At 32.4% G+C, this 24,657-nt stretch overlaps 2 protein-coding genes and 1 non-coding gene across 3 annotated transcripts; 1 reads left to right on the plus strand and 2 right to left on the minus strand.

Moving 5' to 3' along the window:
• Positions 1-9,659: 9,659 nt before the first annotated feature.
• On the minus strand, positions 9,660-9,732 carry TRNAE-CUC (transfer RNA glutamic acid (anticodon CUC)). Its single transcript has one exon. It is a non-coding gene; the product is annotated as a tRNA-Glu (tRNA).
• Positions 9,733-14,282: 4,550 nt separating this feature from the next.
• Positions 14,283-17,075, minus strand: LOC140864956 (endoglucanase 24-like). The gene is made up of 4 exons (XM_073269412.1): positions 16,474-17,075; positions 15,647-15,946; positions 15,207-15,368; positions 14,283-15,127 (listed from the first exon to the last, which is right to left on the minus strand). The coding sequence occupies exons 1-4, from the start codon at positions 16,876-16,878 to the stop codon at positions 14,519-14,521; spliced, it is 1,476 nt and encodes a 491-aa protein (XP_073125513.1). The 5' UTR covers positions 16,879-17,075; the 3' UTR covers positions 14,283-14,518.
• A 5,953-nt stretch (positions 17,076-23,028) lies between these two features.
• LOC140862609 (uncharacterized) lies at positions 23,029-23,592 on the plus strand. The gene has a single exon (XM_073265641.1). The coding sequence runs from the start codon at positions 23,029-23,031 to the stop codon at positions 23,590-23,592; it is 564 nt and encodes a 187-aa protein (XP_073121742.1).
• Positions 23,593-24,657: the final 1,065 nt, after the last annotated feature.

Genomic DNA, 24,657 nt, shown 5'->3' on the forward strand with positions numbered 1-24,657 from the left:
TGATCGTGGTAGCTTTGTGACAAAATCTATTGAAATGTGATCTCACTTCCACTCTGAAACAGATAAACTGTGCAACAGACCACCTGATCTCTTTCTCTCTACTTTCACATGTTGACAGTTCAAACATCGGGTCACAAACTTCGTAACATCGCTCTTCATTTTTTTCCACGAGAATTGATTTCTCAAATCATTGAACATTTGTCGGCCACCTGGATGAATGCTAAATCGACTGCAATGTGCCTCTCGCAAGATTCGTTGTCTCAATTATGAAACATCGGGCACAACAATACGATTATTCACAAACAAAGCATCATCACTAACCTGGAATTCAGACTGGTGTCCAGATCTGACTTTCTCTATCGAACTCTGAATACTCGGATCAGATTTTTGTGCTTCTTTGATCTTCACAAATAACTCTAGTTCGGCTTGAATAGCAAAAACTCTGATAAATCTCCTATCTATCTCAAACTCTAAACCAGAAGTACAACAATCAAAGATCAAATGAGAAACACCAATAGTAGATAAAGATAGAGAACAAATCTTTCGGCTCAAGGAATCAGCAGCTGCATTCGATTTCCCCGGATAATACTTGATTTCATAGTCAAAATCCTTCAGCAGATCTAACCATATTCTCTGTCTCATATTCAATTCAGACTGCAAAAACAAATACTTCAAGATTTTATGATCAGAAAAGATTTCAAAGGTCTCACCATACAAGTAGTAACGTCATATCTTCAAAGCAAACACGATAGATGCAAGCTCAAGATCATGAATAGGATATCTGATCTCGTGTGGCTTGAGCTGCCTCGATGCATATGCTATCACATGTTTTCTCTGCATAAGAACACATCTCAAACCTCTATGAGAAGCATCACAATATACAATAAAATTACCAGTACCTAAACGAATAGATAACACTGGAGCACTGGTCAATCTCTTCTCCAATTCAACAAAACTGGCCTCACAAACTTCAGTCCAGACAAAAGGCGCATTTTTCTGAGTTAGCTGAGTAATCGGCTTTGCAATAGAGGAAAATACTTCAATGAATCTTCGATAGTACCAGCTAAACCCATAAAACTTCGAATCTCTAGCACAGATGTCGGTCTATGCCAATTCATTACTGCCTCAATCTTGCTAGAATCAACAGAAATTCCATCTCTGGAGATATGACCGAGAAAAACAACTCGATCTAACCAGAATTCGCACTTCGATAGTTTAGCAAACAACTGTTCAGCACGCAAAGTCTGCAAAACGATTCTCAAGTGTTTTACATGAACAATACGATTCTCGGAATATATAGGAATATCAACAATAAAGATTATCACAAAATCATCCAAATACTTCTGAAAGTAGAGGTGTCAAAACTCAACCCAATCCGCCAACCCGACACGAGTCGACTCGAAAAATATCAGGTTCGGGTTGGGGTTTTTCGGGTTTGGGTCGAATCGGTTTGACCCAAAATCTAACCCAAAAAAATTAATCGGGTTCGGGTTGGGTTCGGGTCAACCTGGGTTAACACGAAATGACCTGAAACTTTTAATTATTATAATTTTTATATAACATTAAGATAGATTTACTACATTTTTATACGTTGTATGTTTTTTAAAAAATTATTGTATATTGATATAATAGATTTTCGTCATTTCATGTTTATTTTGAACAATTTTTATTTTTAAAAATGATTTTTTATTTTTTTAATAAGTATACTTTAAATTTTCTACAACTAAAAGTTCAAATTTAAATTATATATAAACTTAGATTTTGTTATTATGTGATTAAATTAAATATTAATATTATTATTGTGTGTTTTAAATTTTTATTTAATTATTTTGTTAAAAAATAAAATCGGGTTGGTTCGGGTTGATCGGGTTAGCCGGAATAGTCGGGTTCGGGTTAGGCGTTTTCGGGTTGGTTCGGGTTTGGGTCGGGTTCGGGTTGACGAATTTTTAAGAATTATTTTTTTCAACCCAACCCGAACTCACCCGACCCACCGGAATTTACACCCCTATCTGAAAGACTCGGTTCATAAGACCCATAAATATTGCCGGAGCATTTGTCAATCCAAACGGCATGACTATAAACTCGAAATGGTCATACCTCGTTCTGAATGCGGTTTTAGGAACATCTTCCTCTCGAACTCTCAACTGAGGATATCCCGACCTCAGATCAGTCTTGGAATAAACAGATGAACCCTGCAATTGGTCAAACAGATCATCTATTCGAGACAATGAATATTTATTCTTTACCGTAGCTTTGTTCAGTTGACGGTAATCGATACAGAGTCGCATAGATCCATCTTTCTTTCTCACCAACAAAACTAGAGCGCCTCAAGGTGAAACACTTGGTCTGATGTAACCCTTGGCCAGCAAATCTTCTAGCTGTTCTTTCAATTCTTTCAACTCAACAGGTGTCATTCGATAAGGAACTATGGAAATCGGTTGCGTACCTGACATCAATTCAATGCTGAACTTGATCTCATGAGTTGGAGGCAATCCAGGAATCTCATCCGAAAAGACATCAGAAAACTCTCTAACCACTGATATATCAACCAATTCGGGGCTAAATTTCAATACATCAATTGCATATACTAAGAATCCTTCTGCACCTTTTTGTAACAAATGGGTCATCGATAAAATAGATATCAAAGGAATCTTGGATCAAGAACTCATTCCGTAAAATTTCCATTCATTTTTCATTTTTGGTCTGAATCTGACCACTTTCTGGAAACAATCTACGGTAGCCTTGTACTTGGTTAAAACATCTATACCAACAATACAATCAAAATCTGATAACACAAGTACGATACAGTTGAGTTTAATCACATTCTCTTCAAATTGAAGTTAACAGTTTCTGACTAATCTCAGAGAAACAATTCCATCACCCAAGGGTGAAGTAATAGCAACTACAACAGGCAAAGGCTCAGAAGGCAAATAATGCATCATAACAAATTTTTCAGAGATAAAAGTATGGGATGCACTAGTATCTATCAATACATGAGCAGGATAAATTGAGAGGAAACAGTTACCTGCTATAACATCATCGGGTGCAGCCTGAGCCTGATCTTTGGTGAGTGCAAAGATTCGTGCCTGTTGCCTTGGAGGTTGATTCACATTCTGGTTACCTCCTTGTTGATTCTGTTGTTGTGGCTGAAAGGAGTGAACTGCAGAAGCTTGCCTTTCAAGCTGAGCTATCGGTCTAGAAAAACTCCCACTCTGAGATCGTTCAGAACCACGTTGAGGACACACTCTAGCAAAGTGTCCAGTCTGATGACAAATATGGCAGCTTCCAAAGATTCCTCTACAATGCTCACTGAGGTGGCGACCTCCACACTTTTTGCAAGACAAACCTGAAGAACTAGAACTTTGTCTAGAACCAAACTGCTTCGAGCCACTGGAACTATAAGAACTGCTCCCTGGCTTCTTGAATTGTTTACCCTTCGATCGAAAATAATTTCTTCTGCTACTGCCACTGTTACCTCCCTCATATCTTGGTGACTGGTTCTGAAACTGAGACGGCTGATTCTGAAACTGTCTCGGCTGCTGAGGTACAAACTGAGCTCCTCGTTGTTTCATCAAACCTGCTTCGGCTCCTTTGGCTTGATTCATTGAATCAGCAAAATTATCGAGCCTTCCAGTATTCACCAAAGTAAAGACATCAGGATTCTGTCCATTTATGAACTGATAAGTTTTGGACTCTTCATTATCAGCTATATGCGGTGCAAATCTCAACTGACTAGAGAACTTGGCCACATACTCTTCGATATTCAAATTCCCTTGCCTCAATGTAGCAAATTCAGCCCCTTTATCTTTTATGTAAAATACTGAAAATAAACGCTGAAAGAATTCAGTTCTAAACGTACTCCAGGAAATAGTCGTACCTCGATTCTCTAGGGCTTTTCGTCGTAATCCACCAACTTTTTCAATACCCTGAAGTTGATGCACAACCAAAAGGATTCGACGATCATCAGTGTAGTCAAGAGATTCAAACAATTGATCGATATCTTCCAACGAACTTTCACAATCAACTGCATTTTTTGTTCCCTTCAATGTCAGTGGTTTGAAAGACTGAAACCTCTTCAGTAAGGTTTTCATCGATGTCGGAGTGACATCCATTTGATCAGTTGCAATACTGCATTGTTCATTCGGAGGGGTTACCACTGGTTGTTGTCTGTTTAACACTCGTCGAGGAGGCATATCTGATAATTAAAAGATTAGGACACTAATATCTCATAATCTCAAATTCAACAATTCGTTGTCCATCAATATCTGTTTGGCATACTCATTCGATCTCAAGAGTAATCAAATTCGGAACAAGTTTGATTCATAACTCAAATCATACATGCTTTACAGTTTATATCAAATAATCATGCTTCATAATTTATATAACAAAATCATGTAATTCAAATAATTCTTAAAATAATGAAGAATGCTCGCATAAAATTCATATAATCAATTAAAGAATTCAATCTCATGCGAATAATTAAATCAAGCGGACTCGATCACCCCGTTCACTTCTAATTCATTCCAAGAAACTTATCGCTCTGATACCACTTAATGTGAGGATCTCGGTTCTAATCATGTATTCTCGAATAATAAAATCATACATCGAATCAATTGCCCAAATAAATCAAGCAAAGAAAACTAATTTTTTTTTTCAAAAAAGGCTGGCTCGCTCGAGCGAGATTTGCGCTTTCTCAAGCGCGCCCGGTAAATGCCCTCTCGGTAGCACAACTCGCGCTCGAGCGAGATTTCCTCTCACTCGAGCCTGCCCTTACCAAGGCACACTGCCTTTCTGCACTCGCTCAAGCGCGAGAACTCTGGGCAGGAATAATAACAAGGGTTCCCAAACTAGATTTTCAACATGCTATCAACTCAATTAAACTTGGGGCATAAAAATACATGCAACATCATAAATCAACAATAAAATCATGCTTTCATAAAATACCCAAATTCAACATAAATTCTGGACAATTCAAGTTCTAAACATGTTTCGATACAAGTTATACAACTTATAAATATAAACAAGTTCGACACGCTATTCGACTCTAAACCGACGCCTCACATGTATCATTCATTCTCGAGCTAATCCTGACGTCTCTGACCAGCTCCTGCCCCACCTGTTACCATGCACACATACAAAGCAAAGCAACAGTCGGATATCTCCGGTGAGTATAAATCCCAGTAAAAGCAACATAACATGCAATATCAAATAATATATCAAAATCATGATATACATCAATAATTTTTGACAATAATTAAAGATGAAATGCATGTCTTTAAAAATCAAAATTATCAAATCGGATAATCAAAGGAATCGCGTTTCTTCTGTTGGGATCCCGAGGACAATATCTCGTAACAAACCCATATACACTCTCAATCGGGGTGGTGTCATGTATCTCAATCCCCTATACTTTGGTGCAACTATAAAGAGTATTCAGATTCTAGAAGTAACTCGACATCCGAGGCCACTCAAATATAGTTCCCAAATCATCTAATTCAAAACTAGGCGACTCAACCATATCAAATCAAGAATATAGGCTCAATATGAATGCAATTATGAATCGAACTACATTCAACTACATCATTTAATATCAATTCAAATAAGAGCATATAATCACTCAACAAATTCAAGTTCTATCTCATAAACAAGAAATCATACAAGTATGTGATTTCAAAGAACTCGATATTCAACTCTATCTCGAGTATTCATCCTCATTCAATTCGATGTCATCTTATACATTTTTCTCGATAAAAGGTGCTCCAAATCTGGACGATTACAATCAAGAGATTTAAATCAAAATCTATTCAAACACAATCAAATACTCAAAGTAAAACTCATTACCTATCACAATTAACTCTTTATCGGTTCGACTTCTGAATAATATGAATTCAACAACCCTCAAAAAAATCTGTAAGGAGATGCATAATTACTCAAAATCATTAATTCAACTCAAATCGAAACAAACTTAAACAAACTTAAAAAAAACTTGGAAATTCTCGAACCGGAGACATAACGGTTAATATACGGCCAACCGAAAATCAACAACCATCATCATATCTCTCCAATTCAACTCATAAACTCATCAGTTCATCAAAATCTCATCAAATACACATCCAACTCATAAATCTCAGATTTTGGTAAATTTTGAATAACTTCAGAAATTCATAACAAATTCATACGCTGCTCTTTTTCCGATCCAACTTAGATATACTATCACAGCTACCTCAAGCATAAATATAACCAATAAAAACTCAATTCCAACAACATCCAAAAATTGAAGTATGATAGATCATGACGAAACTTACTTCAGAACGAAGCTCTCAAGACGGTGATCGCAAATAATCGTTCAGATTTGAATTCGGCCGGACGGATCGAACAACCCGGAAAAACAAGAACTCAAGATCACATTTGAGAAGAAGAATAATGGAGGAGGCGGTTTGGAGGAGATGAGAAAGACATACATGCCTATACATATCATAAATATCTAAGTCCAAGTCAAAATAGGGAATTTGTACTTTAGCCCTGACTTTTCTCTAAATTTTCAATTCAGTACCTGATCAAAATTTTATCTTTCAATTCAATCCTCGGATTTTCATAATCTCAGAAAAAAAAATTATCAATCTCATATAATCTCAAATTCAGATAAATTACAAGATTCTTTCGAATATCAGGAACATGGAGGACATCACGCAGTGTCATTTCCTTTCTAGAAGTCATCTTTAATACCACAATGGCAAGACCCATGATATCCAATGTGGCTGAATTTCCCATAAAGAGCTTTCTTTCAGTAATAGAAGAGTAGGTTGAGAACGACGCCTCATCAGAACAGATGTGACGTGTTGCTCCAGTGTCTACCCACCATTTTTAGGGTTTTCCATTAGATTGGCTCAAAAACCATAGTAAAAAGGTATGTAACTAGTTTTGTCTCACGACCTGTTGCAACAAAATTTGCAACAGTCATAACTTGGTCTCTATTGGCTTTCTTTTTGCGTCGACAATCCTTGGCCATATGATTTGGCTTACCACAGTTGTAGCACGTTCCATTGAATCTTTTAGCCTTCATTGGATTTTTCCCTTTCATGGAAAACTCTCTTTTTGTTAGCATTTGATTCCATCAAATTTTCATTTGCATCCATAGGTGATTTTCCTTTAGGATCAGACTGTTTGCGATTGTCTTCTTCAATTCGCAGTCTCACAATGAGATTCTAAAGTCCCATATCTTTTCGCTTGTGCTTTAGATAATTTTTGAAATCCTTCCACGAAGGCTAAAGTTTCTCGATTATCGAAGTCACTTGAAAAGCCTCATTTATTTGCATACCCTCATCATGCAAATCATGCAGAAAAAGTTACAATTCCTGGACTTGGCTCACACAGATTTAAAATCAATCATTTTAAAATCCAAAAACTTACCAACAATGAATTTCTTTATTCCGGCATCTTCAGTTTGATACTTCTTTTCCAGAGACTTACACAGGTCCTTTGACGTCTTGGCTTGACTATACACGTTGTATAGCGTGTTGTCCAAATCATTCAAGATGTAGTTGCGACAAAGTTAGTCTCCATTCTTTTAAGAATCATAAGCAGCCCGCTTATCTTTGTTCGTCTTTTTTTCAGATACAGCAGGCACATTCTCTTGCAGAAACTTCACGAGATTCAGTGTGGTCAAGTAAAAAAAACATTTTTTGGTGTCATCTTTTGAATTCAAGACCGAAAAACATCTTCGATTTCTCAAAATGTGACGCTGGAATAGTTAGGTTGAACAGGGGCAGTAGATGTGGATGTCATCTCAGAATACACAGAGAAATTCGTCTTAAGATTGTTGGGTTTGGAGTACTGTGCAAAATGAGACTGTTCAGTTTGTGTTCTGGGTGATGTTGCAACACGATTTGAGACAAGACAGGAACAAAAATTTTTAAGTCGAGACTAGAGTTAGACTCTATGTCCTTAAGACGAATTTACCCCACACATGGTGCTAATGAAATATGGCAATCGTCTCTCAAGATACAACGACTTCGTTTTGTAATAGGAGCATTCCAAATTTTAAAATCTGGTGAACTTTGAAGATGCTTTTTGAATTTTCTGAAAAATGATGAACAAATCTGATATGCAGCAATATGTATGGACGAAAAGTCAGTGTATTTTTCGAGTTTCAATGTATCTAACCTTTTTTTTCATTCAAACATATGAGATATATTTATAAAAATTAAAAGCCTTAAATGAAAGGTGCATCACTTCAAATGAAACAAAAGATGTCAAATAACTGCCTCTTTTTCATAATAATTCGATCGCATGAACCAACAAGATTGGAATCGCCGAATGCCCAATTCAAATTTGAAATATTGATTTCAAATTCAAATCTCAACACAATTGCGTATGTGGTACCTCTTCAGTTGAGGTGAGCCACTTGTAGCATTTCATTTTCCTTTTGTTTTCCTTTCTTATAATCACATTATTAATTTATCATTCACCTCAATTGGTAATCGAAAAATAATTTTATCGTAAATATTTTATCAATTTTAAATGGGTACACAACTCAATTTTTTCAACATTTTTATTCTTCACCACATATATTTAACGCAACATAATAATACATTTAAAAATTTTAATGCACATATTTCCAGAATCGATTAAAAGAGTTCAAATCGGACGGTCAATTTTTTTTTCCTAGATTTAAGCCATACATTTCATTCCCCGAGATGTTTTTTCAGGAAAAAACATTTTTTAAAAAAAATTTAAAAAGAAAAAACTACATTAAATATAATAAAACTTTTACCCGAAGTTTACTTCGATTCAAGTAGGGGTGGAATAAGGTCAAGACTCGTCCCGTAATCCTCTTATCTAATTCTCGTTACAAAAAGAATCGGGAAACTTTTTTTCTTCCAATCCCGTTCCCAATATATTTCGAGACCCGAATATTTGGGATCCCGTAGGTAGGGAGAAAAAATCCCGAAATTTTTTTCATGTTCAAAATTTCGTTCAAACAAAATAAAAAAATATGATTATTTTATAAAAATACTAATTAGAAACTTATATTTCTAAATAAAAAATAAATATTCAACTTAAAACATATAATATTAAAATATTTCGGATAATGCTTCAAGATTTTGTAGAGAGAAGTGTTTCGGATAATTATTAATAAAATGTTCGGATGTAATTATTAGATAAATTTTGTTAAATATGTCATTAAATTGCATCTTTTGTTCTACATATTTGTGCTAATTATATAATTATAAATATAAATTAATTTAATTTTTAATTTAATTTTTAAAAAAAATACACAAAAATAAAATATCGTTTCATGATTCTACATTTCGATCGTTCTAACAATAAACAATTATGAGAATTAAGTTCACAATTAATTGTTATACAAGTTGAAACTCAATAATATTTAGTTTAATATATCAATAAAATATATTATAATATTATTTCGAGACCGGCCGAAAATTTCGTCAGGATAAGAGTTTATTCTGATCCCTCTCTCGATATTAATCGGGACGGGAAAAATCCCAAAAATTTAGGTCGAAAAACTTTCGAAAAAGAACTGAGATTCAAGAAAGATCGAGAATTTTTTATTCAAAAGATATCCGTTGCCGGGACTCGAACCAGGGTCTGAATCTTAAAACTTTTTCCCCAAGTTTACTTGGGTTCAAAAAAGTAAATTCCGTTGCCGGGACTCGAACCCGGGTCTCTCGGGTGAGAGCCGAGTATCCTAACCAACTAGACTACAACGGATTTGTTAAAAGGGTACAATATGTTAATATATAAACTAAAATTAATGAAGGATTTAGCAGAAATTTATGGTGTGAATGAAAATTTGATCGATATAAATAATTTTTGCCGTCTGATTAATAATATGTTATTTGTTATATTGGTTGAGTATATATAGTTTGAATAATCTATTATCATGTTATCGACCACATCAGATAATATACCCTAGTGTTATAATCATTTTTAATAATGTAATTGATAGTTATGTTTTTTTGTTTTTCCCCTTCAATCAATGATCTAGTTTTAAACAGAAAACACATAATTTAAAAGCGTAAAGAATGTTTAAAAACTAAAAAGACATAACATGTCTTTCGCATATGATTTCATTTTTTAAAAAATAAAAATCATTTTGGTACACGAACTATTGATAAAATATCAAATTAAATTTATACTTGAGCTATTGAAAATGATTTAAGTCGTAAATTATCAAATTCAAAAGTCAATTTTGTCATTTCACTTAATTTATTTTATGTTCAATATTGTTATTAAATTCAATTTGATACATATTTGGATTTTTAAATTATTTTATGGATTAAAATTATAAAAATAAATTCATATTTAGTATACTATTATAAATAAAAATAAAGTTGAATATCATGAATCCAAAAAATTATTCAACAAGAAATTTGTATATCATAAATGAAAGGATATATATATCATTTAGGTACCGTTTGGTTCGAGGATAGGATAAATAGTACTTGGATAAGTAATATAATGTAATATAAAATAAATAAAAAAATGATAGTTAATGTAGTATTTGATTTGATTGATAGATTATAGTTTATGTGATTTGATTGAATATAATTTTGTATAAAAATGATAAATTACCATTTACTCTTTATAAAAATAAATAAAATATGAATAATATTATTTATAATGGTAATATAGTAATTTAAATTTAATGATTTGATTGATATAAAATAAATTATTAATGATTTGATTGATGTAAAATAAATAATTAATAGATGAATAAATAGTATGACGAGAAAAACGAAGGATTAGATATGACAAATTATACAAGTATTATTTGTACTTGTACCAAACAAGCCCTTAGAAAAAAAATCGATATCCTATGAAGATTGGAGAACCAACACAATATCACGTGAATCTTGTTTATTATCTTGATTTGCACGATTACAATTATCAATTTTTTTGTACTTGGTTTAAACGTTACTGACAAATTACAAGATTTTTTTAACTGTAGTTTTAATTAAATATAAAAAAATTATTTTATAATATTTTTATAAATATAATAAATTATATTTTAGCTCTGTATATACCGATTTATTGACGTATTACAAGTTGAAACAACCACGAAAAAAAATCACCATTCACCCAAATAAAAGATGAAGGAATGAAAGAAGAAAAATTAACAATATTATGAGCAACTCTATTAGCCGTTCGACGGATATGAATAACTTTCGTAATCTGAGGTAGTTGCAATCGCATCCTGGTTTCCGTCGCACAAAGGCCCACATATCCAAGATTTTCCATATTGGTTGTGATTATCTGCACTGTCAATAAAGAGTTACTCCACTTACACATTGTTAAAGTTATTCTCATAAAGCAGCTTGACTCCCTCCTTAATTGCCAGAAGCTCTCCATTAACCACATATAAATGATACTATTATAAACATATAAAAATGAAAAATTTTATTTTATTATATATTTATAAATAGTTTTTAAGATATATATTATTTTTGAATATATTTTTTATCCGTTGTTAGATAGATATATATATATATATATATATATATATATATAATTTATATTAATTATTATTTATAACATTTTTATATAATGAGTACGATAACATTTATTATAATATAAAATTTAAATAAATATAAATTTATGTTTATAATTGTAATTGTCATGAATAAAATAATTCTGAAAAAATAAAATGTGTATTTATTGAATTTAAGAATAATATTGGACTTAAAAATAATTTAAGTAAAAGATAAATTTAACTTTATAATTTAATCATGTCTTAATTAAATCATTTTCAATAATTCATATACTAATTTGATATTTTATCAACAATTCGTGTATCAAAATAATTTTTAATTTTTTTAAAAAAGAATAACGTTAAGTCATTTTAGCTAATATTGCTGGCTATAATTTTAATCAAGAATGTTGTTTGTCTAAAATGATATGAAACATCTAACAAATTCTAAATCTTTAGGTGGTAACATTTGAAATGATTTGGTCCACAAATAAAAATTAAATGACGCTTTGGGACTTGCTAGATCTAACGGCATGTCAATGGATGGAAGAATTAAATATGGGTAGGTGATGAACAAATTTGTTGTTGGTTCTTATCAATTGGCGCACACAAATCTTGGTTGGTGATACGTCAAATTTTGTTTCCACGATTAATAAATTATTATTAGGCTCCGACAAGGGAATTTAAATAATGTGAGCGTGAGGACCATCACTTTTTAATGGGAATGCCAAACATATACGACTTTGGATCAAGTTACTTGGTTCGTAATCCGACCCGTTGAAATTTCTAAAAAATCGTATCCATCGTTAATCTGGTTCATGATCCGATCCGTTCCGTTGAAATTTCTAAAGATTTGTATCCATCGTTAATATTCAAAACAAAATACAATCGGGTTCATACGAGGAATAGGCCGGGTGTACTAAAGCCCGACACTCGATCCAAACCCATACCCATATATGTAAGTAAAACAATCACCCCTATTTCTTCTTTTCTTCTTATTCTTCTTTTTTTTTATAAAAAAATCACCCCTATCAATCCTCTTATATCCATTTAAGATATCCGAATTAACTCACCCACAAAAGATTTGGGGTCCGGATCCGGTACTCATCCTATCTTGACCAATTGTTATCTCTACAATTGTTATCTCTACATTTACATTTGAAAATATATGTTTCTTTAATATTATAATATTTACGAAAAAAGGGCAAAAAAATAAACCAATGGAGATATTGTGTTTGAATTTGATGAGGTAAGCATGGAAGGTAGGCCCAAGAAACATTCATTATCAGCAGGTTAATTAAATTGTGTTGAAAAAATAGTTTTTTTTCCTTGTAAATGCGAAGGGCTTATAAATTTTAATTTTTTGCTGCATGAAGTTGAGGGATTTTTTTTTTTATTATTATTGCTTGAAACTTGAAATTTGAACGATCCCATCGATTTTACAAGTGATATTAAACTGCATCTTCCATGTGCATCAATTTCACACCATTCATTTAAAAAAATTCTTGACTCCAAGGAGCTAGATTGATTATCACCTTTGTTTGCAACACTAAATACAAAAAAATAAAATTTGAAATTGTCTTTTCACGAACTACATACTTATAACTTATGTCAGAGTTTAAGTGAAATGTTGATTATTTTGGTAAAGGCCTGGGCTATGCTACATTAGGTGTGCTTCACCCGATGTAGCATCTGCCTTTCATTGGCCCGAGACCCACAAAATTATGTGGGTCCCGGGCCAATGAAAGGCAGATGCTGCATCGGGTGAAGCACACCCGATTTAGCATAGCCCCTGCTGTAGGTAAATGATATTCTTTATCGTCGATCTTATATTACATATAGATGGTATATTTTTCGTACTATATGTACGGACGAACATATCAATATAAAAGTAACATGTAGGGTTCATTAGTACTACTTCTTCCGTTTCGATTACATAGTTATATTTTGTTTTTCACACAGATTAAAAAAAAATTATTGGGAAAACAAATTTTATATAAACTTACTATTTTATTCATATTTAATGTATTAAAAAATGATTGCACAATTTTCAAGATGTAGTTAATAAAGATATATTAGTAAAAAAATGTAAAAAAGTATTACTAAATATGGTATATGACAATATATTTGGGACAAAAAAAACGTGGACAATATAATTAATTGGGACGGAGGGAGTATTTTTTTGTTTTCAAGTGAGATTATCCGACCCTTTCGCACAAATACTATTAAAATATGTTCCACATCGGTTGAAAAAAGTCCTGAGTGTTTCTAATATAGACAAGAATAACTCTCCTCCATTGAGTTAGCTTTTAGCATATAAGTCCAAGTCAATTTCTTAACATGATATCAAATCTTAGGCTCGTCGCTATGTATTGGACCGCCCATAAAGTTTTTGGGATGAGGAGATGTTGAAATATGTCTCATATTGGTTGGACAAAGTCCGGGGAGTTTTTTATGTAGACAAGAACAACTCTCCACTTTTGAGGTAACTTTTGGGTGTGGCGTTAGGTTCAAGTATATTTCTTAAGAAATACAGTGAAAGTCGAAGTGAAGTCCAAGTCGATTTCTCAACAAATACACTGGAAGTCGATTTCTTAGCAAATACACTGAAAAATTTTCGCTTATTGTAATATAGAATCAAACCGCGGCCATTATAGACATGAAAAAAAACACGAATTCTCTTATTTTAATAAAATATAAAGAGTTTTAGAAGATAGTTATTTTAGATATAAAGGTTTCATTTTATTTTTACCTTTTTCTCATACATGTACACTATGTGTGGATGCTTACGCATAAATGCATGTATATCGACTTAAAGACATAATTGCCCCATAAATGTATCATATCATATGACATCGACAACATCAGTGAATGGGTGAAATGAACTATTTTACCCATGCTTCCCTACACCTAGTCTCTTCCTTCTTGTCTTCTTGCAAGATGAGAGACTTCCTTGTAATTTCTTCCTAATCCAGAGGGGAATTCAAAGTGGAATTTATATCCACCAAATATTGGGGGTGTTTTCTCCTAGCTTATGTTAGGATTTGCCACAAAATAAGCCAAAACACCCACAAATGGTGCATTGATATAAGTCGTGGGCTCGGACTTCCTAAAATCAACTCTATCATCGTCGTACGTATCATCTTCCTGCGGTCCACCCACGATAGCCCCGACCAACACGTTAGGATTAGGATCCGATGAGTTAAAATAAACCGAACCCTCCTTGCAACCGATGGATTGCGGATGATCTTTGATCGAAGGGATCGAAGAGCCGCGGTGATGAATCCTTTGAGGGTAGATACTACTATATCCAACCATATACGACATTCCCTTGGGATTTTCTCCGAGAATGTAATTGACTTGCCCCTGAGCTATTTGCCTCATCCTTGAAGGAGTAATACTAACTTCACCACAGTTCACAGTTTGTGACGATTTTTCCAAATAATTCGCGTACACGAGTAAGAGGAAGGAGATTGAAGTGGCATGTTGTAGATTGCTTCCACCAGGCCTGTAGATTAGGCCACCAGGAGTGAACTCTAAATGGGAAGAGGAAGACTCTGGTATTAACGTACACATGAAGCTATCTGCGGATGCCTTGTATGATTCGAAAGCATACATGCTACTTTCTATTACTTCCTGCAAATGAAAAACATCTCATATTTACATTGTACCAGTCCTTACATGATCAAATCCTTGAAAAATTGAGGATATTAACCTTGGAAAGAAGTACGTTTAAACCAGCGTGTTTGTTATCCCATCCGAATTCGTTGATGTTATCATCTGCACCGAGCGTTTTACCGTTGTTTTGCAAGTAACTGAGGTAAGAATCACTCTGTGAAGCCTTTCTTAGCCATGCTGCTCCCCAGAGCAACTCATCCTGTCAAATTCAAATTAAGAAAAAGTCACAAGTTGCGAATTACTAGATGATCTGATACATTACTTCAATGAAAAACTCGGTCCAATTACTAGACCTTAGGACAAGAAATCCAGTTCAAACACTGGGAAATGCTATATAAATGTATGTTTGTTCTTGTTACCAAGAGAGAGATCAAATTAATGGGATTTGAATAATACTCAAATTGCTCCAAGGCGACTCAAACCATGATCACTCATGTACGATCAAAGAAAGTGGTTAATAAGGATGAGAATGCTGGCCTGATATCCATCAAAGTCGCAGTAAAACGGGCAGACTCCATCTCTGATATTCGCATTATCACTGTAAGCACCACGATAGGTATCGGCAAACTCGAAAACTCCGGTGGCAGTTCTCAGCAATGTCTCGGCATAACCGGGATCAGACGATCTGAAAGCCATGGAGGAAGCAGCAAGGGCTGCAGCCGTCTCGCCGGCGACATCAGAGGCCGGATTAGGTGCGTCGACTGCGTACACTGTCCTAGCAGTGTCCATATCCTCTGGCCTTTCCCAACAATTATGATCATTAATGGGATCCCCGACCTGCCAAATTGATCGGTGGACGAAAAATTAAATGATTTAACGAAAAAATACAGAAATCCATTTATCATCATCAACCGATTCAGCTTCACTAGCTAGTTTTTCACCCACCACTTACATGAATTCGATCGAGCATGCAGTGTATGGATACGGCAATTATCAAATCGAAATTAATTAATATCCCTATTATCCTATAAATCTTGACACCAAACTGAACTTCACGCATTTTTAGGCACAATCGGTGGTGTAAAATTTACTTTATTAATATACTTTACTTTCGCATAATTGATCAGTGCAGTGGGACCCGAGAAGTGGTCCAAAACCATTAATTGATTCTTCCGCTCTCTCCATAGACGATCGAGGAACCAGTACTTTTCAGAAGTCTATTGATCATTGTATGTGAATTCATGGTAATGATGAAGATCCCATGTTTGATATTTTAATCTTGTAAATAAATAATTATGATGCAAACAAAAGAGGAATTAAGAATTAAAACAGTTGATGATCTTCCTTCATTATTTATAACTAACCTGGACAAAAATGCGATTGGGTTGAGAAACAGTTTTCAACAAGTAATCGGTGGCCCATCGAATGGACACAAGAGTATTCCTGAGCTCCGGCGGCGGCATGAGGTCTCCGAACTCCAACACACTCCAAGCCAACATGGTGGTGGTGAAGGCCATGGGGAAATTGAACTTGATGTTATCTCCGGCGTCGTAGTACCCACCGGTGAGGTCAAACGCCACCTGCCACCCGTCTCCCAGCCCGGAATGCCCCCGCCACGACATCCTCTGGTCCGCCGGCAAGTACCCCGCCCTCTGCCCCTCGAAAAACAAGATGCACTTGGACAATGCGTCGGCATAGTCGTGGTAACCCACGGCGGAGAAGGGGAATTGCGTCAGAAAAAGCAGGAGAAAAACGTGAAACACTTTCATGGCCGATAGTTTAATTAATTCCAAGATTTTGGCAGACGGGAGGTGGGATATTGAAGTGAAGGAGGTAGCTTTGATTTTGGCGCCGCATTTGAGAATTGTTGTTCCCAATCACGGGGTCGATAGGCGCCGACACCACTGTTTTTGTCAGTTGGAAATCACATGCAGACAGTTACTGTATGCACCCTCGCTCCATTGGTCCAAATGTAATCCTCCTCCTAACTTTCTATTATTATTATTTGCTTACCATATATACAGTTTCCATAATTGAAATTATTATATCTAATATAATATACAAATTTCTTTTTATCGTAAAAATTCTGAAATAAAATCCCTTTCTTCTAGTTTGTGTAGTAGTGTTTTACTTTTTCTCCCTCTCTCCCACAGATGCACATAGGCATATTTAATTTCAAAAAATTAGGCATAAGATTCGCTTGCCTCAATTTCTACGGTCAACTTGATTTCACCACTTATACAAGGAGATTGCCTAACAAATTCGACTTTCCACACTCAAATTTATGGGTAAAATAATAAAGATACAAAAATATAAGTAAATAAATAACATAAATCCAATATTTTTTTTTTGGACCAAGCATTTTCTTGCATATTATAAAAATTAATATACCGGAATGTATTTTTGGTGGGAAGATATGATAGCAGAAAATTTTACTCCGAAACGAGAAAAAAGGATTGCTTTCTTTTGGAAATAGTACTTCATCGTCCTAGTTCCTAAATGGCAAACTCAAAAACTTGATACATTACTTTTCCTTTTAAATTGTGAATCACATCTGGAATCGTTTTAAAAATTAAAATCAAAACTGGTTTTTGTTTTTGTCTTCGGATTTGGACCAAAATCGATTTCGATCTTGGTAAACCTAAACTTATATAAAATCATATATTGAAATAGCTACAATAATCCTCATCATACCTTTCAAGGTCATATATAGTATGTAAACATTCCATAGACATTCATGAACCACTTATCAAGAAGTTGATCACATATTTGCTAATCTTAATATATGTTCTTGTGTGAAAATCTCGTTAATAATTCAATATTTAAAATAACTAATCACATTCATGTTCGGTGGAAACAACAATCTTTCCACCGAATACTCAAATTGGATAACAATGTGCTCTATTAACTCCCATATGTACCATATTTGTACTTGGATGTACCTAGTTTACTTACATATATACCTTGTTTAACTATTATATTATTTACTTTTTTTTTGAGGAATTTTATTATTTATTTATCAATTGGTATTAGTGTAGTTTTTTGTGTAAATACTGAAATTGAAGAAATGTGTGCTAAATTCACCTCGTTATGTACCTTATTTTAATACTACTAGAAAAGTGCACACGTGCGTTGCACGTGAGTGACTAACCGTTAAAAATATATTTACGAAATTTAGATATTGTTTAAATTCATTGAAATAATATTATGTTTTGGAGTATTTATCAATCTAAAAACACAATAGATAAAAAAAAAAAAAAAACCAACATGCATGATAATAACACTTTCAATCCACTTTTTTTTCTCTTTTGATACAAGGACAACTCTCTTCAAGTCATAGAAGATACTTTTTTTCATCCAAATACTAATCATAAAGAAAAAAAAATAATGTAGGATATAGTGTATGTCGTTTTACCAGAAACTATAGCTAGTTATTACTGGCTTTGGAGAACAGACTTTTCCACTGCATTATCTTGGTGCGCCATTGTACTTGGGTCCTCGTAAGAGTTCGTATTTTAATCATACTAGTAAGTTTAACGTGCGTTGCACGTGATATACGATATTTTAAGATAGAGTTTATAAGAAGTTAAAGAACATAAAAAATATTTATTTTACAAATATATATGGAAACCAAAATATATTTTACCTTTGAAAAATATGAATATTAAAATCTAAGTACCATAATCCCTGATTTATAGACCATTTTGATGTAATTTCTTTGAAAAGCTGACAAGAAAAAGATACAAGTATAAAAACACATAATATAAATCAACTATAAACACAAAAAGAAAAACAAAAACTTAATTTAACACAAATTAAAAATTATTATATATAACACATAATATTAAAAATAAAAGATTAGTCATAACAAATACGTCGATGTTTTACTGTCCAATAAATTCTTCATTCTTGAACCTCGAAATATGTTGATGTCATCTATTTTCGTCATTTGGAGAAATAAATTAAACACTTAAACAAAAATTTAACATACACAATAAATCAAATGCAAAATGAAAACTAATTTAAAGAAATAAATTACACTCAATAACAATATCAACAATACACAATTAAAATTTTTTTAAAAGATATATTCTAAAATTATTATGTATAACACATAATAATTGAGAATAAAATAATAGTAATAAGAAATACGTCGACGTTTCGCTGTCCAACAAAATCTCCATTCTTGAAACTCGAAATATGTTGATGTCATCTATTTTCGCCATTTGGAGAAAACAAATTAAACACTTAAATAAAAATTTAACACACACAATAAATCAAATGCAAATTGAAGACTAATTTAAAGCAATAAAATAAACTCAAAGAAAATATAGACAATATACAATTAAAATTTCATTTTTTAAAATATATTAGATATTAGATTAGATTGGATAGATTGGAAAAATAAATTAAACACTTGAACAAAAATTTAACACACATGTACAATAAATCAAATGCAAATTGAAGACTAATTTAAGGCAATAAATTAAACCCAAGGACAATAACGATAATACACAATTAAACTCTTTCTTTTTAAGATATATATTAGAAAATTATTACATATAACACATTTATTGAGAATAAAAGATTAGTCATAACAAATACGTCGACATTTTATTGTCCAAAAAATTCTCCATTCTTGAACCTCGAAATATGTTGATGTCATCCATTTTCACCATTTGGAGAAAAAAAATTAAACACTTAAATAAAAATTTAACACACACAATAAATCAAATGCAAATTGAAGACTAATTTAAAGCAATAAAATAAACCCAAAGAGAATATAGACAATAGTAACAATACACAAATAAAACTATCTAATTTTAAGATATTTTAGAAGACTGATTTAAGGAAATAAATTAAACTCAATGACAATATAGAAATACACAATTAAACTCTTCATTTGTAAGATATATTAGAAAATTATTATATATAACACATAATATTGAGAATAAAAAAATTAGTCATAACAAATACATCGACGTTTTACTATCCAACAAATTCTCCATTCTTGAACCTCGAAATATGTTGATGCCATCCATTTTCACCATTTGGAGAAAAAAAATTAAACACTACAATAAAAATATAACTCACACAATAAATCAAATGCAAATTGAAGACTAATTTAAAGCAATAAAATAAACTCTAGGACAATATAGACAATACACAATTAAACTCTTTTCTTTTTAAGACATATTAGATAAATAAAAATTTAACACACACAATAAATCAAAGGAGTGTGTTATTATACTCCAAAAAATATCAATAACACTCCACATTCCTTACTTAACTTAATATTAGACAAAATTGATTTTATAATATCATTTCTTAAATAATAAAATATTGCCTTTAAAAAATTTCACTTACAAAAATTTTGTTTTATATTTCAATTTTCAACAACTAAAATTTTTCAAAAATTTTAATATTTTAAAATATCATCACAATATTATAAAATTTTAATATTGGAATTTTAAAATATTTTATTAACAAAATTTTATTAAATTTTGGAATAAAAGAAAATTTTCTTAAAACATAGTATTAAAAAAGATTTTTATAATTTTATATTTTATGATATATCCTCATGTGATTAATAAAATAATTTTTTTAATATAATAAATATTAAAATTAATTTTATCTAATTTTTTTTTATTTTATGAGAAATATTAATACATGGAAAACTAACTTCGATAAAAATATTTGAAAATTAATTTTTTTTGTAGCAGTTACCTTTGTTATAAGATATATTATAATTCTCTCAAAAAAGATATATTATAATTCATTTATAATTTTAATTTTTTAAGTAATAAGAAGAGAAAATTAAACTAATAGATACAAAACAAAACATAATTATTTCAAAAAATTGAAACATAAAAACTAAATTGAAAATAAAAGTAATGATTTCTTGTGTGTGCCTTTTAAATTTTATGAACAAATTTAACAATATTTTTGGACAATTAATTTTTAAGATAATTTTTAAAATTGAAACAATGAGTTTGCAAAAAGTAAAAACAATCAATTAAAGGACATCATTGTCAATATAACACACAATAAATGAAAATTAATTTAAAGCAATAATCTAAGGACAATATATACAATACACAATTAAACTCTCCCTTTTTAAGATATATATTAGATTTATGATATATCCTCATGTGATTAATAAAATAATTTTTTTAATATAATAAATATTAAAATTAATTTTATCTAATTTGTTTTTTATATTTTGAGAAATATTAATACACGGCAAACTAACTTCGATAACAATATTTGAAAATTAATTTTTTTTAGCAGTTACCTATGTTATAAGATATATTATAATTCTCTCAAAAAAGATATATTATAATTCATTTATAATTTTAATTTTTTAAGTAATAAGAAGAGAAAATTAAAATAATAGATACAAAACAAAACTTAACTATTTCAAAAAATTGAAACATAAAAACTAAATTGAAAATAAAAGTAACTATTTCTTGTGTGTGTCTTTTAAATTTTATGAACAAATTTAACAATATTTTTGGACAATTAATTTTTAAGATAATTTTTAAAATTGAAACAATGAGTTTGCCAAAAGTGAAAACAATCAATTAAAGGACATCATTGTCAATATAACACACAATAAATGAAAACTAATTTAAAAAATTAAATAAACCTAAGGACAATATAGATACACAATTAAACTCTCCCTTTTTAAGATATATTAGATTAGATTATCGCCAATACCAGCAAGAAGCTGCAGGGGTGGGAGACGCAATCCCTTTCTTATGGGAGTAGACTGGTTTTGATCAAATGCGTCTTATGCTCCATGCCTATATATTTGTTCCAAGTCTTACGACTTCCGGGCACTGTTCTCCATTGTTTTGAGATGTTGTGTGCTAAATTCTTATGGGGATCAAAGACGGGGGAGCATAAAATTCATTGTCTTGCCTGGGACAAGGTCTGCATACTGATCATGTCAGAAGGTGGTCTGGGCATTAGGTGACTGAAAAACTCGATGACGGTCTTTTCTATTAAAATTTGGTTCAGATTCCAAAATGTGGATTCTATCTGGAGCAGATACTTGCACATCAGATATTGCAAAATGGTACCACCTGCTATGGTGCGTCTCATGCAAAATATTTTCCCCACATGGAAAAGGATGTTGAAGATTAGAAACCGGGTAGAAAGTGAGCTCGATTGGAACATAGGGGGAGGGGAATATCAGTTTCTAGTTTGACTCTTGGCTTTCAGATGGTCCGTTGGTGAATATTACCCCTATCCAAGAGCAGCCAAATAGGTTGGTTATATGATTTCTTGATGGGAGGGATTGGAATTTGGAAAGGCTACTCCATGTGGTCCCCGATGATCCGGTGGCTATGTATAGCACTATATGGAAACTTTTGAATAATGGCAGGTTCTCTCTTAAATCTGCTTGGGAGGCGGTGAGGATTAAGAATCCAAATATTGGGCGGCTTAAAGGCTATTGGTCCAAGATATTCCGGCCAACCATTTCGATATTTTGCTGGCATTGATATTATAAGCGGCTTCCAGTAGATGATATTCTTCAGTCTCGAGGGCTTGCTTTAGCATTTTTGTGCCAGTGTTTCCAGGTACATGAGACATTCTCTCATATTTTTCACTCTAGAAGTCCGGCAGTCTCTGTTTGGCATCATTATGCTCGGTTATTTGGGTGCAGAACCCTCATGTTTTTAGTGAATGATGGGTGGATCTGGAGTGGCGAAAAGAGGGTCATATCAGGGAACTGTTACCTTTCATTATTATTTGGTTCATCTGGAAAGCCAGAAATGATCAGAAACACGGTGGGATCCGCATCCAAGCAGACATAATCATTCAAAGTATTAATTAGTTCATTATATCGATCGCCGATGCAGGGGTCCTGAGGGCTGGTCATTAGATTGGTTATAGTCTGTGGCGAATCTAGGATGGAGCATCGCATCACTCTCTCTACCATCATTGGGGTGGTGCGTTGGATTCCTCCTCCACCAGGATATTACAAACTTAACTCGGACGGGTGCAAGAAAGAAGGAGAAGAATCAGGCATTGGAGGCATCATTCGGGATCACACAAGTAGTCCGGTTATTTCTTATTACGATTCCATTGGTGCAGGAACAAACATCAGGGCTGGGTTGATTGCTATGAAAGGGCTACAAATTTGCAATCGGTATAATCTGTTTCCTCTTTGGCTGGAGGTGGATTTTACCGCGGCTCTAGCTATCATTGAAGTGGATACCATGAGATGGGATCTAAGTCATACTCTCACGCAAATACAAATAATTCGGCATGGCTCCAATGTGCGCAAATCTCACGTCTACATGGAGGTTAATTTGGTGGCGTATGAACTGGCTAATATGGGACTTGCGTTTGGGACGTCTATTCTACAACCTAAGGTTTCCAGAGACGGATCAAGGGGATCTGTAGACTGGATAGAGCAAAATTTCCTTATATTAGAGTTAGATCAAAAGTTTGAAATTAATTTGCTTTCATGAATTTTGTTTTGGCTCTTATAATTGCTCGAGAGGTTTTGGCCTAGTCTCCCTCTCTTGTATTTCTTTTTTGTCCAAAAAACGGGTAGGGGTCCTCCTAACCCCCCCGCAACAACAAGCGGCTTTGAAAAAAAAAACTATAGTAAATGGCAACGGTGCAACTCAAATATTTTAACTGCACCACAACTCAAGCGCCATGTTTTGATTTTTCTACTCAACGAGGACAATTATTGCATCCAAAAATCTCCCACCTAATTATAATTGCTCTCATTGCAATCAATGAGAATCGAACCCATGAGCTTGACTATGATATTAATTATAAGAACGAGCGTTTGACACCTTACCAACAACTATAGGCCGTGGTAAACTGTTAATAATGCAACTCAAGTCTTTTAAACTATAAGACAGCTTAAGCGCCACATTTTTATTTCTCTACCCAATAGGGAAAATTATTACGCCCATAAATAAATTAATATAACAATATAATTTCCAAATCAATACTTACTCAAATGGAGCACAAAAGCTAAAAAAATAAAAATAAAATAGAAGCACACATAATGACAAACAATTATCAAATAAATTAGCTTAATTAACAAAAATTATCATACTGATATTAGAATAAAACCCTTAACATTTTTATTAAATGCAATATCAATCATGATTTTACTAAATCTTTAACCTCCTTTTGATTTTGTTTACCTTTCTCTATTTTTATTTTTAGAATTACATATTATTGATAGTTATTTATATCCGAGTTGATATTTTGTAAATATCGATGGCCATTATTGTCACGTGCTTTCGAATAAATATGTTCAATAAAACACATATTCATAAAAAAATAATACGTTTATCAATTAAAATTTTTTTAATTAACAAAAATGATCATATTAATGTTAAAATAAAAACCTTAAAATTTTTATTCAATTCAATATCACTCGTTCTTGTGCTAAATTTGTAATGGCCATTTCTAGAATTTATTTACCTTTCTCTATTTTTTTAGAATTACATAATATAAATAGTTAATTTTATATCATAATGATTCTTTTGTAAATTTTCATGTGAAATAAA

This window comes from Henckelia pumila, chromosome 4 (genome assembly GCF_033568475.1).
Source record: "Henckelia pumila isolate YLH828 chromosome 4, ASM3356847v2, whole genome shotgun sequence".
Taxonomy (NCBI): domain Eukaryota; kingdom Viridiplantae; phylum Streptophyta; class Magnoliopsida; order Lamiales; family Gesneriaceae; genus Henckelia; species Henckelia pumila.

Coding starts and splice junctions, on each gene's coding strand:
- LOC140864956 (XM_073269412.1), bottom strand. CDS start 16,878: ATGAAAGTGTTTCACGTTTTTCTCCTGCTTTTTCTGACGCAATTCCCC. Junction 15,947..16,473: donor CCAATCGCATTTTTGTCCAG/GTTAGTTATAAA, acceptor TCAATTTGGCAG/GTCGGGGATCCCATTAATGA. Junction 15,369..15,646: donor GCGACTTTGATGGATATCAG/GCCAGCATTCTC, acceptor TGAATTTGACAG/GATGAGTTGCTCTGGGGAGC.
- LOC140862609 (XM_073265641.1), top strand. CDS start 23,029: ATGGAGCATCGCATCACTCTCTCTACCATCATTGGGGTGGTGCGTTGG.